This window comes from Strix uralensis, chromosome 4 (genome assembly GCF_047716275.1).
Source record: "Strix uralensis isolate ZFMK-TIS-50842 chromosome 4, bStrUra1, whole genome shotgun sequence".
Lineage (NCBI taxonomy): Eukaryota > Metazoa > Chordata > Aves > Strigiformes > Strigidae > Strix > Strix uralensis.
This window is the reverse complement of record NC_133975.1, coordinates 2,340,350-2,352,570: the sequence shown is the minus strand read 5'-3', so window position 1 is coordinate 2,352,570 and position 12,221 is coordinate 2,340,350. Positions and strand designations below refer to the sequence as shown.

Below are 12,221 nucleotides of genomic sequence, written 5' to 3'. Positions count from 1 at the left end.
AGTCCCTGAGGGCCACCACCAGGGTGGCCCCAAGCTCAGGTGCTTCTACATGTGCTTTCAATGATGGAGGTAGTCACAAGACAGAGGTGGTCACAAGATGGAGGTGGTCACAAGATGGAGGTGGTCACAAGGGACCAGCAGGTCCCTCTTGTTGGCCATTACCTTGTCCACATAGTTTGCGATCTCCACGATGCGCTGCTTGGTGTGGCCCAGGTTGAGGTTCTGGTTCCTGTACTGCAGAGAGATGGGGATGGGGAAGGGTCACCAGAGGAAAAGCAGGGAGGGAGACAGAGAGGGGTCCCAGCATTTCGGCAGGGGACCAGGCTCCCCCACAGCACTCACCAGTGTGTGATCAGCAACGATGAAGAGCTCCATGTACTTCATGGTTCTCCAAGCATCTCTCTTCGCCTACAAGACAGAAGCAAGGCTCAGAGGAGTGAAGGAGCAGGCAGCCCACAGTGCTGGGCATCTCAGGTTTCCCAGACACTGCTCAAGAAGGACAGCCGAGAGGGGAAACTGAGGCATGAGGCAACAAGGAAAATTTGAGTGGCTGCAGTGCCATTCCCAAAGGCACCCTGCAGCATGTCCTACCCCATACGGTGCAGCACTGGTACCCAACCCACACGTCCTCCCTTTGAGGTCTCCTGCCCAAACTCTAACCAGGTAAGCTGCCCACCCAGACCCCTCACACCCCATCTGCCTGCACAACCCTGCCCAGATGCCAGGGTTATGGGCACCCCGACACAAGCTGCAGGCATCTAGCAGGGGTGCAGAGAGCCCCACTCCCAGCCCTCTGCCCCTCCACGAGCAAAGGACCCCAGGATGGATTTACCCGGTGGTGCACCGGCTGGAAGAGCCGAGCGATGTCAGCGATGGTGCTCCCAAAATCGTCACCGTGGCCGCAGGTCCCGCCCTGGATGGGCAAGTGCTCTGCTCGGTGGATGATGTGGTGGCCTGGCTCAGGGGTCCCCAAAGGTTTCAGGTAGTAGCTGGCATTGCTGCTCAGCACTATCAGGCCCCTGGCAATGGAGAGCAGTCCCCGATGGCTCCTGTGGTACTTTCATTCTGCCTCCCCCAGCCCCTGCTGAGGCCCCACAAGTTCACTGCACCTCAGCTTGGTCCATACCCGGGGTGGGGGCAAAGACAAGAGATGGGGGTCTTTGTCAGTACGACCCTATGAGCTAATATATCCTTAGCACTAAAACCTCTGTGCCGGTCAGACCACGTGAACGCAGGATGGCAGCTGGTGGTTGCAACGGGGTGACGCTCAATTCTGGGGTACCCGCTGTGGGGTGGTGGGTCTAGTTAGCTTCCTCCAGAGATGAATTTCCTTGAAGGCAGCTTGTGCTGCCAGAAAAAGGGCCTCTCCCCCTCCCTGCCCACTCCCGGGGTGGGGTGGAGGATGGGAGAAGGGGAGAGGTGGCAAATCAGCCCCGTGAAGCATCTGGAGCTGGACTTGCAGGACCATCGGTGTTGCTCCAAGGGGTCCCCAGAGGGGGTCCCTGCAGAGAGGAAGGGGGCAGCCAGATCCATCCCCCTCTTCACCAGCCCCACAACCCCCCCGCCCTGCACATCTCCATACCGTATTCCCGAGCAGGTACTGAGGACAACCCAGGAGCCGCTGTAGCCCCGGACGTGCCCATGGTAGTAGCAATGGTCCTGGAGAGAGGCGATGGAACCCTCTGTTAGAAACCCCCACACAGCACTGGGCAGTGACAAACCCCATGTGCTCAGCCCCAAAAACCACCCATTTTGCATTTCCCAGCCAGACGAGGGGTGTCCCCTCTGCACCAGGGAACGGGAGGGACGGAGCCAGGAGGCTGCCAGCTCCAGTAGTTCAGCCCAGGACACAGACAGCCCCGCGCCCAGCTCGGCGTGTTGGAAGGGTGACAAAAAGCCAGTGGGGGGATGTCGGGGAGAGCGAGAGCTGCTCGAGCCCGGCGCTGCCTGTGTTTATTTCCCGAGGTGCTGTATCGCGGCCAAGAGATACAGGAGCCACGTGTTGCTGCATTCCTCCCCCGACAGGCGCCGGGGATGCTGCCAGCGAAAACACCGCGCCTCATCCCGGTGGGGCTCTGGCTTCGTCCCAAGTGCCAAGGCACCCCGAAAAGCAGAGATGAGCTACGTCCATCCCCCAGCACCCACCGTGTGGTTGGGAGTCACCATCACAGGCTTCCCGTCCGTGGTGTAGTGTGTCTCAGTGTAGCCCGGCGCCAGCAGCCTGAAGAGAGAGGGGAGAGGGATGAGGACCCTCTTGTTGCTCTGGGTGTCCTGGCACAGGGACACCGAGCCTCTGTGTCCAGCCCTGGGCAGCCACTCAGGGCTGAGCCATCAGCATGGTCCCCCTTCCCTGCCCCCCTTTGCAAAGCTTTGGGCAGCGGAGCTGGCAGTGCGGCCATCACCGCTGCCTCAGGGCTGGTCCCCAACAAGCAGTTGCCCATGGCCAGTGGGACATGAATTGCAGCCCAACGTCCCCCTTTGTGTCTCAGCCCATTCTGCTCCAAGGTCCCACTGGTCTGGGACAGGGGACCTGTATCAGAGGAGCCCAGCTGCCCACCCACCTCTGGCTCAGGGGCCACCTCATCACCCCCGAGGACGAGCAGCCGAGCAGGGTGACAGCTTCTCCATCAGCGCCAAAGCCCCCTTGGGACTATCAACATCCAGCATCCCACTGGCAGAAGAAGGGGAGAAGTATTCGGGGTCCAGCTGAGAACACGGGAGGTTTGGGGTCTCCAACACAGCCAATCCCTCCAGCCCCAGGCATGTCACTTCACCTCACTCATGGCACAGCGAGGGTAATGCTCCTGACGCAACACCCCAGCAACAGGGTCGGGGGGGGGGTCCCCAAAAAAACAGAGCTGATCATGAGAAAGCTCAGGTTGCTTTTAGTAAAACCTGCACCCCTCTGCCTTCAACCCATGTGCCTCAGCTTCCCCTCAGTTGCCAGCCAACACCCACCAAAGCCAGTCCCGGGGCCGCCCGTGTCGCAGCCCCATCCTGTGATGACAAATTGTTTCCTGCCGTGGAGAAGAGCCAGAACTGAGCTTGCAACCAACAAGTGCAAGGGCCTGGGGGTCCCAGGGAGCAGACGGGAGGGATTTAGAGCAAAATGACCCCACGGGTGGTGGGAGAGAAGAGAAAGGAATAGAGGTTTCCCACACCGCTGAAGGCTGCACAGCCTTGCCCAGATGCCAGGGTGATGGGCGCTCCACCACAAGCTTGCAGGCACTGTGGGGACAGCAGGTCTCCCAAGGGACAGCACACATGCAGGGGTCTTGGCCACCCAAAGAAGAAGAAAGCAGGGCTGGGTTTACCCCTACTGACAGTTTGGCCCTTTATTTGTGGGGTTTGGCCCTGTCCCAGAGGTTTTATTCTGCAGCAGAGGAAAATAAACCAAGCAGCCAGCCCCAGAATAGCCCTCCCGCCTCTTGGTTTCTATTTTGCAACTAGTTTGGCCCCAAAAATGTCGCTGTGGGCATGTTCCTGCCTTCCTAGCCTGCCTGTGAGTGGGTGCCTGGCACCAGTAACTCCAGTTACAGCAGAGAAAGGAGACAGCAGCTCAGCCTGGTTCCTGGAAAGGGACCCGTGGGCAGCTTGGCAAGACAAGTGTCCGGCCAGTGTGGGGGCAGATGGGCAGCTGCCCATGCAGGATGGGGACAGGGATGGGGACAGGTCAGCTGAGGACAGCAGAGAGGCAAAAACCTCCATTCTATCCCTGGGGAACAGGGACAACTGGGAGGGTTGAGCCAATCCCCCATCCAGGGGCACAGTGAGACCCACCCAGGGGCACAGTGAGTCCCAGCACAGCTCAGACCACTGGGATGTCCTCTCCAGCGCAGGCCAAGGACCAGGAGCGCCGGGGAAGGAAGGGCGAGGAGATGTGTATTTTCCTCCAGCTCAAGGGAAGGCCTTGTTGGAAAACACCACAAAGGATGGTTTTGGAGGCCAACCACATCTCCCAGTACCAGAAAAAAAGAAGATTTGAGGTCTAGCATGGCCTCACTGGCCCATGAGCTACCAGGTCTAAGGCAGCCCTGTTAGCTGGCACAAGGCAGCAGCTTAGACGGCCAGGGCTGTACTGGTCTCCTCAGTAGACCAGTACAGCCAGTCTTGGGTGTCGTGGACTACCCTGGGTGCCATATGGACTGCCTTGGGTGCCATGGATGGTCTTGGGTGACATGGATGGTCCTGGGTGCCATGTCTTGGGTGTCATAGACCGTCCTGGGTGTCATGGACTGCACTGGGTGTCACAGATGTTCTTGGATGCCACATAATATCCTGGGTGCCAGGAATGATCTTGAGTGCCATGGACTATCACAAGTGCCACAAGGTGTCTTGGGTGCCACGGATGGTCTGGTGTGCTATGGATGCTCTTTGATGCCATGGAAAGTCCTGGGTGCCACAGACAGTCCTGAGTGTCATGGACAGTTCTGGGTTCCACAAATGCTTTTGGGTGCCATGGATGATCCCCAGTACCATGGATTGTCCTGGGTGCTCTGCTCCCTTTTGCTGCCACCAACCCCCTCAATCTGCTGCACTCTGCCCTCATCCAGAGCTCAGCATCCTGCAATGCCCCACAATCCTCCAGTCCTGCCAGAGGCACCACAGCCACCAGGGACGCCCTTCACACCTCCTGGCCACACTCATTTTCTGGCCACACTCATCCATCATGGCAAAGTGGAACCAAGCCAGAATTAGCATCATGAGAAGACATGCAAACATCTCCAGGCCTGGTGCACCAGGCTAAGAAACTAGGCTAAGCTTTGCACATGAGCTTTCAACCCCCACTGCCAACCCCACCATTGACCACAGTCCTAAAAAACAACACACCAAAAGCTCCTCTGCAGGTCAGCAGGGCTGTATGGGGGACACAGTGGTGGCTGCTTTTGTAGACAAACAGCAGCAGGAAGAGGGATCTGCCAGGCATGAGCCTCCCCCAGCTGCTGGCAAGAAGCAGAAGTGGAAGCAGAAGCCCGTCCTGCAGAGATCAGCTTTCTACCCTGCTCCATCACGGGGCCGCCTGGCACTGGGAGGGACCTGAATGTGCAAGGGGACAAATGTCACAAGGTCTTGGGGAGAGGGGCAAGGAGAGCAGGGCAGGAGATGGAGATGATTGCTCTCCTTGCTCCAGCCCTGGCACGAGGGGATGCCAGGCTGGGTGAGCATCACAGGGACAGATGCTGCTGGTACCTGCATCCAAAGAAGGAGACCAGAAAGGCTTGAGCGAGGCTACATGGCAAGGTCACCCAGGAATGGTGGCCAACCCCCAGAACAGACCAGCAGAAGAGCAGCAGAGGTTTCCAAATCACTGCCAGCAGTCAGCAGTGCCCACCATGAGACGCCTCCAAAGACCTCACAGGATCAGCCCACCCAGCAGGACAGCAGCCCACCCCGCTGAGCCTCCGCTTGGCACATCTCCATCCCCTAAGCACCCCACCTCGCCTTCACCTGTGCTGCATCCTGCACTGCGGCATTGAGCCAAGGCTGTTTCATGCACAACACGGGTGTGGGCAGTGGAAAAAGGAACATTTCAGCCCAAATTGCCACATCAGCTGCAGCTGGCAGGAATCCACACCGAGCTGTCCCTTCCCCTGCAGGCAGGAGAGCCAGGACAGGGTGGCCAGGTGGGACCATGCCAGGGACATCCAACACCTTTCCCCAGCCCCAGACCCAACACTTACTGGTTCCTCTCCAGCACCAGGACGAGCTCTCTGCCCTCAGCCATCACAGCCACCTTTGCTCTGGCAGGCACTGGCACCTATGGAGGAAGCAAAGGAGGGACAGGGTTAGAAAAGATAGAGCCCAGGATGCTGCCTGCCTGTATTATTGTAGGACCTACTGCTCTGTTAGCAACACAAAGGGCAGCAGGTGCAGTGGATTTTGAGCCCCATCGCTGTTTGGAAAAGCAGGAGCTGCTTTTCCAACTACAAAAACGCAGCAGGAGCAGTGAGCACACATGCCGCAGGGCAGGGGCGGGCATCAGTGGGGACTCGGGGGGGGGCCAGGAGGTCCCTGAGCATCCCCAGTCACTCTGCAGGGGACATCCCCCACTGACATGTACCACCTCTCTCCTCCCAAAAGCTCAGTCCCTCCATTCAAGCCGGCAACAGACCATGGGGCACCTTGTGCTGTTCCCACCAGACACCATCTCCTCTGCCCATCCCTGTCCCCAGCACCTTCCTCTGCTCCCCAGCTCAGGGTGCATCCCACCCTCTCCTCTGTGGATCTGCTCCACCTACTCCATCCCCTGCCGCAAGCCCGTGGAAGGTGAGAAATAAACCCTCCTGCTTGATTTCCCATGAATTCCCAGCCTAGCAGGGGATAAAAGAGGATTTGCACTGAGATTTACCCCACAAGGATGGGGTGAGACAGTAAGTCCCAACTCGGCTGGCAGCTTCCCCAGGGAAAGGCAACAAGGGAGAACCAAGACGGGATATGGGACAGGGAGCAGCACCATGAGCATCCTGAGCAGGGTCTCTGTGTGCTCCATCCCACCATGGCTCCATCCCACCGGTGATCCTGAGCCAGGGAAAAGGGTTTCATCCCCTGCAGAGGCTGGTCCCTGGTGGGGTCAGCACCTGCGTGCACCCTTGAGGAGTACGGAAATAAGTAGTAACCACCCAGGCACCGGATAAGGGCACCGTTAAAAATACTGCGGGGCAGCAAGAGGAAACAATTGACTCAGCTTCCCCAGGATGACGGTGGCTTTACTCACTCCCTCACTTTGGAGGGCGTTAAACAGGAACCCTACGCAGGGATCCACACCAGTACGGCTCATCTGTGTGTGACAGGATGGGCTGGAGCCCAGAAGTACTGCCCTCCTCTGATGTCCCAATGTCCCTTCCCTGGCTCCAGCCCTGGGGACACTAAAAGCATCACCCTGTCTCTTGTTTATGGCCCGGTCAGCGTGGGTGGCTCTGTCTCCCTTGCTCGGTCCCTCCCCATCCATGATGGATGCAGGGAGCCCAGCGGGCTGCCAGCCCTCGGCCCCGAGCTCGGGATCCACTGCGGGGCCCCAGCACCCTGGCTGTGAGCTGGAGAGGTTTTCCCAGCTCTGGAGGGAAAGGGGAGAGGAAGGAGCCATCCCTGCACAGCTCTGGCTTGGGCTGCTCTTAACATCACGGGGTTTTACAGCCACTCATTAGGAATGCAGCGGGGCGGGGGCAAAGTTGGGTGATTCCCAGCTTTGGCTAAACCAGAGGTCAGATCCTGCTGTCCCCTCTCATCCTTATGGAGAGGGCCGGGAGGGCTTTGCTCCTTATGCAACCCAGTCCCCACCCCATGGGGAGACTGGGGGACCTTCAACCTGGTAGTCACCCCCCCAGGGACCATCATGCTTATAAGGGGCAGCATCACGGGACAAAGTATTTCAGGGTGCAGGGCAGCCAGGTACCAACACTGCTGCACCACAGACATGGGGTTTGTGCTCCCAGGATGGGTGTTCCTGCAGGTCCACCCCAAATTGAGCTCTAGGGATGGAGGTACCCTGTTAAGCTGCTCAAATTGGCCATGGGGATGCTTCTGACCCCAAGGAGACCTGTGGGTCTGAGTCCTTATGGCCCCATTTCCCGAGGGCAGGGAGGTGCCGGTTACCCCAGGGGGACGCAGTGACAGAGTTGGCCTGGCTGAGCCCCCCCTCCACCTCCAACAGTCTTCCCAGCTCCAAAAAAGGAGACCAGACACACTGCTTTAAAAAAAAAAAAAAAACAACAACCCAACAGCAAAGCGAGCCGAGTTCGAGGCCCTGCTGCTTCCCAGCGAGCCCCTTTGGCACAGCCATGGCCACGGCCACGGTCACAGCATGGTCACGGTCCCCCACTCCTGGCGAGGTGCCCTGTGTGATGCAGGGAGGAGGAGGAGGAAGCCAGGGCAGAGGGCTCCCCTCCTTCAGTGATGGTGGGAATGGGCTGTATTTTTAGAACATGATCTTATACAAACATCACTCCCTGGCCAAACATGGTCTGTACATTTTTCTTGCCGTTTCGCTTCTTTCCCCCTCTCACCCTCCCTTTTTTCAAGCCTGTTTCTCCCCGTCTCTGATCTCCCTAACACCCACTCCCCGCAGTCCACCTCCTCCTCCTCCTTCTCCCCAAGTCCCTGCCGGCTCCTTCTCGGTTTTAAATTCCCCAGCAATTACTCCCTGCCTCGACTTAAGGGCCTTTACTGGCAAAATGCTCTTTCCCAGCTGCCGTCTTAAAGGGACACGTGTTTGTACAGGGTTATCCCGGCATCCACAGCTCCCCATGCAAGGACCGGCCCGTCTCCCCGGCTGCTGAAGGCTGGAAAACAAACCACTGCTAATGGGATCTGTGTCCGCCCCCTGCGAGGTGAGGCATTGCAAGCTCTCCCCTTCCCTGTGCCTCAGTTTCCCCTGAGAGCACATGGAGAGGCAACGGGGAGCAGGGGACTGATCCTGGTTTCAGCTGGGATGGGCTGAAACCAGCTCAGTGTCTGGAGAAATGAATAGCAGGAAAAAGAGAGAGAAGGAGGGTGAGAGCACCATGCACACCAGGGAGGAGTCAAATAACCCAATTCTAAGGCCAGGAAAGGTTATTGCATTAATTAAACACTGATAATTTTGCCTTGAGCCTAACTGGCAGGCAGCTGGGTCCCCATGAGCTGCCTGCCAAGGTGTGGTGCACCAGGAATGAGTGGAGATCAGCACCTTCCTGGGCTCAGCATCATCCCAGGCTCCAACACCTTCCCAGGTTCCAGCATCCTCCTGGGCTCCAGCACCATCCCAGGCTCCAGCATCATCTGGGGCTCCAGCATCTTCCCAGGCTCCTGCATCCTCCTGGGCTCCAGTGTCATCCCAGGCTCCAGCACCATCCAGGGCTCCAGCACCATCCAGGGCTCCAGCACCTTCTGGGCTCCAGCATTGTCCCAGGCTCCAGCATCATCCCAAGTTCCAATATCATCCTGGGCTTCAGCACCATCTGGGTCTCCAGCACCTTCCTGGGCTCCAGCATCTTCCTCCCCCACCCAACCACCACCACCTCCTCTCTCCAGCAGCCATGAAAAGGACGCATCAGTCCCTACCACAGGCTGCAGGAACCCCCTTCTCTCGGCCCTGGCTGCATGTGGAGGTGATGGCCCCTCTCCAGGCCATCCCAGTAAAGCCAGTCCCACCAGGGGCTGGGCTGGGAGAGGCAAAGAGCAGCTGGGATGAATCTGCCCTGGCTGGGACCCAGATCATGAGCAGCCCAGAAGACCCACTGGGCCGAGCTCAAGTCTGTTTTTCTTTTTCAATCCACTGATCAGGAACACCGCAGCGATGTTTGCAGAGGAGCTGAGGCCAAGAGCGATGCTCTTTGAGGGGAAAGATGATCTTTGTTTCCCCACAGCTCCTGGCCATCTTCCTCGCCCAGGCTCCCTCCTCACCCTTGCTGGAAAAGCTCTTGCTGCCCTGCAGGAGAGTGGCTCTCCCAGGAGCGGCCTCAGAGAGCACTGAGCCCCTTGGGAAATCACTAGTTAAACCAAAATCCAAAAGCCAAGCTCAAATCACAGCCCGGCCATCTGCTCGGGCAGGTCCCATAAGCCCTGGTTTCCTAAGTAAGCACATGCAGGCCTGGATGTAAGGAGGAAGACGGGGATCGGAGGTACCAGGAGATGCTCCGTAGAGGATTTGGTGATGGGTTTTGCAGCTGGAGCATCATGGCTGAGCCAGGTCCTCGCCAGGCAGCTGGATCTGAGCAGCAGAGTTAAGGTTTGAAGAACACAGCCTGGGGACTGCCTTGTCCTAAATACACACCAGGATGGGGATCCAAGACCTCAAGGACAAACCTCTCACTCCAGTTGCTCGCTGGAAAAGAATCCTGGGGGCAGCCAGCTCCAGGGGAGTTGGAGGAACCAGGGCAATTCAGGCCCTGGAGGCAGAGGCAGGATTTTGGTTATTTTGAAGCCAACTTGGCTCAGGGACCACATCAGGGTTTGCTCAGTCCTGCCACACCTTGCAAAGGGAAAAGGGCTTCCCTGCAGGAAACAGATTGTGGGAGTGCGTGTCCTCAGCACCTGCAGCCCGCCCCAAACCCTCTCCTCCCTTTCTCCTCCCTTCCTCCTCCAGAGCAGGACTGTGACCCCACACATATGCGATGCTTCCTGGGGAGGGGCCCGGGGTATCACACCCTGACCGTGACCAGAGAGGATGCTCCAAGCGTTTGTCAGCAAGGAGGAATAGGATGGCCACATCCCACCCCCAGGACAGGGAGACACTGGCTGCTCCAGGGACCCAGCAGACGAGCCCGTGGTGTGGGGGAAAGCGGTGGGTGGAAGGATGCTCCATCGGTGCCAAGGTGTGTTCCCGCACAGGGACAGGGAGCCAGGAGAGACCCGGAGGGAGGTTGAGGGGCTCCTCTGCCTGGGTGCACCTCAGCCCTTGTGATTTATAGAATCTCAGACTGGTTGGGGTTGGACGGGACCTCAAAGATCATCCAGTGCCACCCCCCTGCCCTGGGCAGGGACACCTTCCACTAGCCCAGGTTGCCCAAAGCCCCGTCCAACCTGGCCTTGAACCCTTCCAGGGATGGGGCAGCCACAGCTTCTCTGGGCAACCTGTGCCAGGGCCTCACCACCCTCATTGTAAAACATTTCTTCCTTATGTCCAGTCTAAAGGTGTTTTCTTTCAGTTTAAAACCATTGCAGTGAGAAACCATACTTGGGAAAAAGAAATAAGTCAGGGAACACCACAGGCAGCGTGACAGGCTGGGCGGGTCCCCAGGGTGGGGACAGGGGACTTCTGGGGCTAGATACTGGTGGAACGCCTGGGCCAGGATACTGGGCCCAACCTCCATTTCCAGCTCCGAAGGGCTGGAAAAGCCCACGGTCAGCTCCAGGAGCTTTCACTCTGTGCCCTGAGCTGGAGGGAAGGAGCGGGAGGAGGAGGATGCCAGCAGCAGTGGGGCAGGATCCCACCTCAAGCCGGTGGCAACGAGGGAGCTGTTTGCAATCAGGGTCCCCACGACCTCCTCCCCGGCCTCTCCAAAATCACTTCCATGTGTGTCGGGAGCCGTCAAGCCTGCAGGGAGTTCAGCCCCAAACAATAGGAGAGAGGAGGGTGTAGAGGGGGGAGGCAGGGTCCGCCCCCCCCCAGCACCATGCCAGCCCGCACACGATGGGACCGCAGGGCCGCCACCACCATCCTCCTCCTCCCTCGTCCCACTGGCTCGACATTGCTCCTCGGGGAGGAGGGAAAGGAGACACGGTGACATCCCCCAGGACGGTGACAGGGGCCACCCCGCAGCATCCCACCCGCTGCACAGAGGAGCAGCCCCCAGGGAAGGGACGGAGGAGCCTCAGGGCTGTCACCACACTTGAACCCATCATTTCACACGCTCGGATGTTGTCTCCTTCGGGGCAGACTCCTGCTCCGAAAGCCAGCCCTGCCCAGACAGACAGAGCAGGCTGGCGGCAATCACATGGCTGTATTTATTTCCAGGATCTTTGCTAGAGGGCAGAAGGAGACGGGCCAGGGATGGGGCAGACTAAATTGATCCTAAAAATACACACATCAGCACTACCAGGGCAAAAAGGGCCGGTTTGGGGCTCTGCCCGCAAGCAAGGAGTCCACTCACCCCTACCCCGTCCTTTGGTTGCCACCATCCTTCCCCCATGAAGTCTCCCTGCTCCCGGCTGCGACCACCCTCCCTCTCCTGGCCTTCCCCCCTCTCCGAGGAACAGGAGCCTCCTTGTTTCGGGCTGGCTGGAGCCAGCGGAGGCAGAGCAGATGCCAGGAAACACGCCGGGACCTTCCCAGCCACCCCGACCCTGGCCAGTGGCCGTCCCAGCCCTATGTCCCCCGTCACATGGATTTGCACCCACCCAGCGCAATTTTGGGCAGCAGAGTGTGAGCAAAAGTATAAATAAACCTCCCGCTGCCACGCGTTCCCTGTCTCAAGTGCCCTCCAACCTAAATATAGAGTGATCCGGGGTTGCTGGAAAGGGAGGGGACATTTCTGCAGGCTGACCACAGCATCCCCAACACGATGGGCTGTTTCAGCTAACAGAGAAGCACAATTCCCAGCAGCCAGCACCGATGGGAGTGATGCTCACAATTCCCCTGGGAAAAGGCACCATCCAGCCCCTCGGAGGAGTCAGAGCAGCACAAACTGGGAAGTGGGGTTGACTCCACCTTTGGTATCTCCTGCCTGGAGCAAGGAGGCCTCACTTGGAGGCACCTCAGGTGGCTTCAAAGCTGTGTCCTCAGCCCCTGCTCCAGGGAGATG

At 58.6% G+C, this 12,221-nt stretch overlaps 1 protein-coding gene across 3 annotated transcripts in view; it reads right to left on the bottom strand.

Annotated features, from left to right (window-relative positions):
- ADAM33 (ADAM metallopeptidase domain 33) overlaps positions 1-12,221 on the bottom strand; it is a 30,403-nt gene that overhangs the window by 14,381 nt on the left and 3,801 nt on the right. For all 3 annotated transcript variants that reach the window (XM_074865419.1, XM_074865420.1, XM_074865421.1), the window contains exons 3-8: positions 5,682-5,758; positions 2,146-2,221; positions 1,583-1,659; positions 833-1,019; positions 343-408; positions 163-234 (exon numbers count right to left, since the gene is read on the bottom strand). In XM_074865419.1, the coding sequence (XP_074721520.1) occupies positions 163-234; positions 343-408; positions 833-1,019; positions 1,583-1,659; positions 2,146-2,221; positions 5,682-5,758 (555 nt within the window). The remainder of the gene's footprint in view (positions 1-162; positions 235-342; positions 409-832; positions 1,020-1,582; positions 1,660-2,145; positions 2,222-5,681; positions 5,759-12,221) is intronic.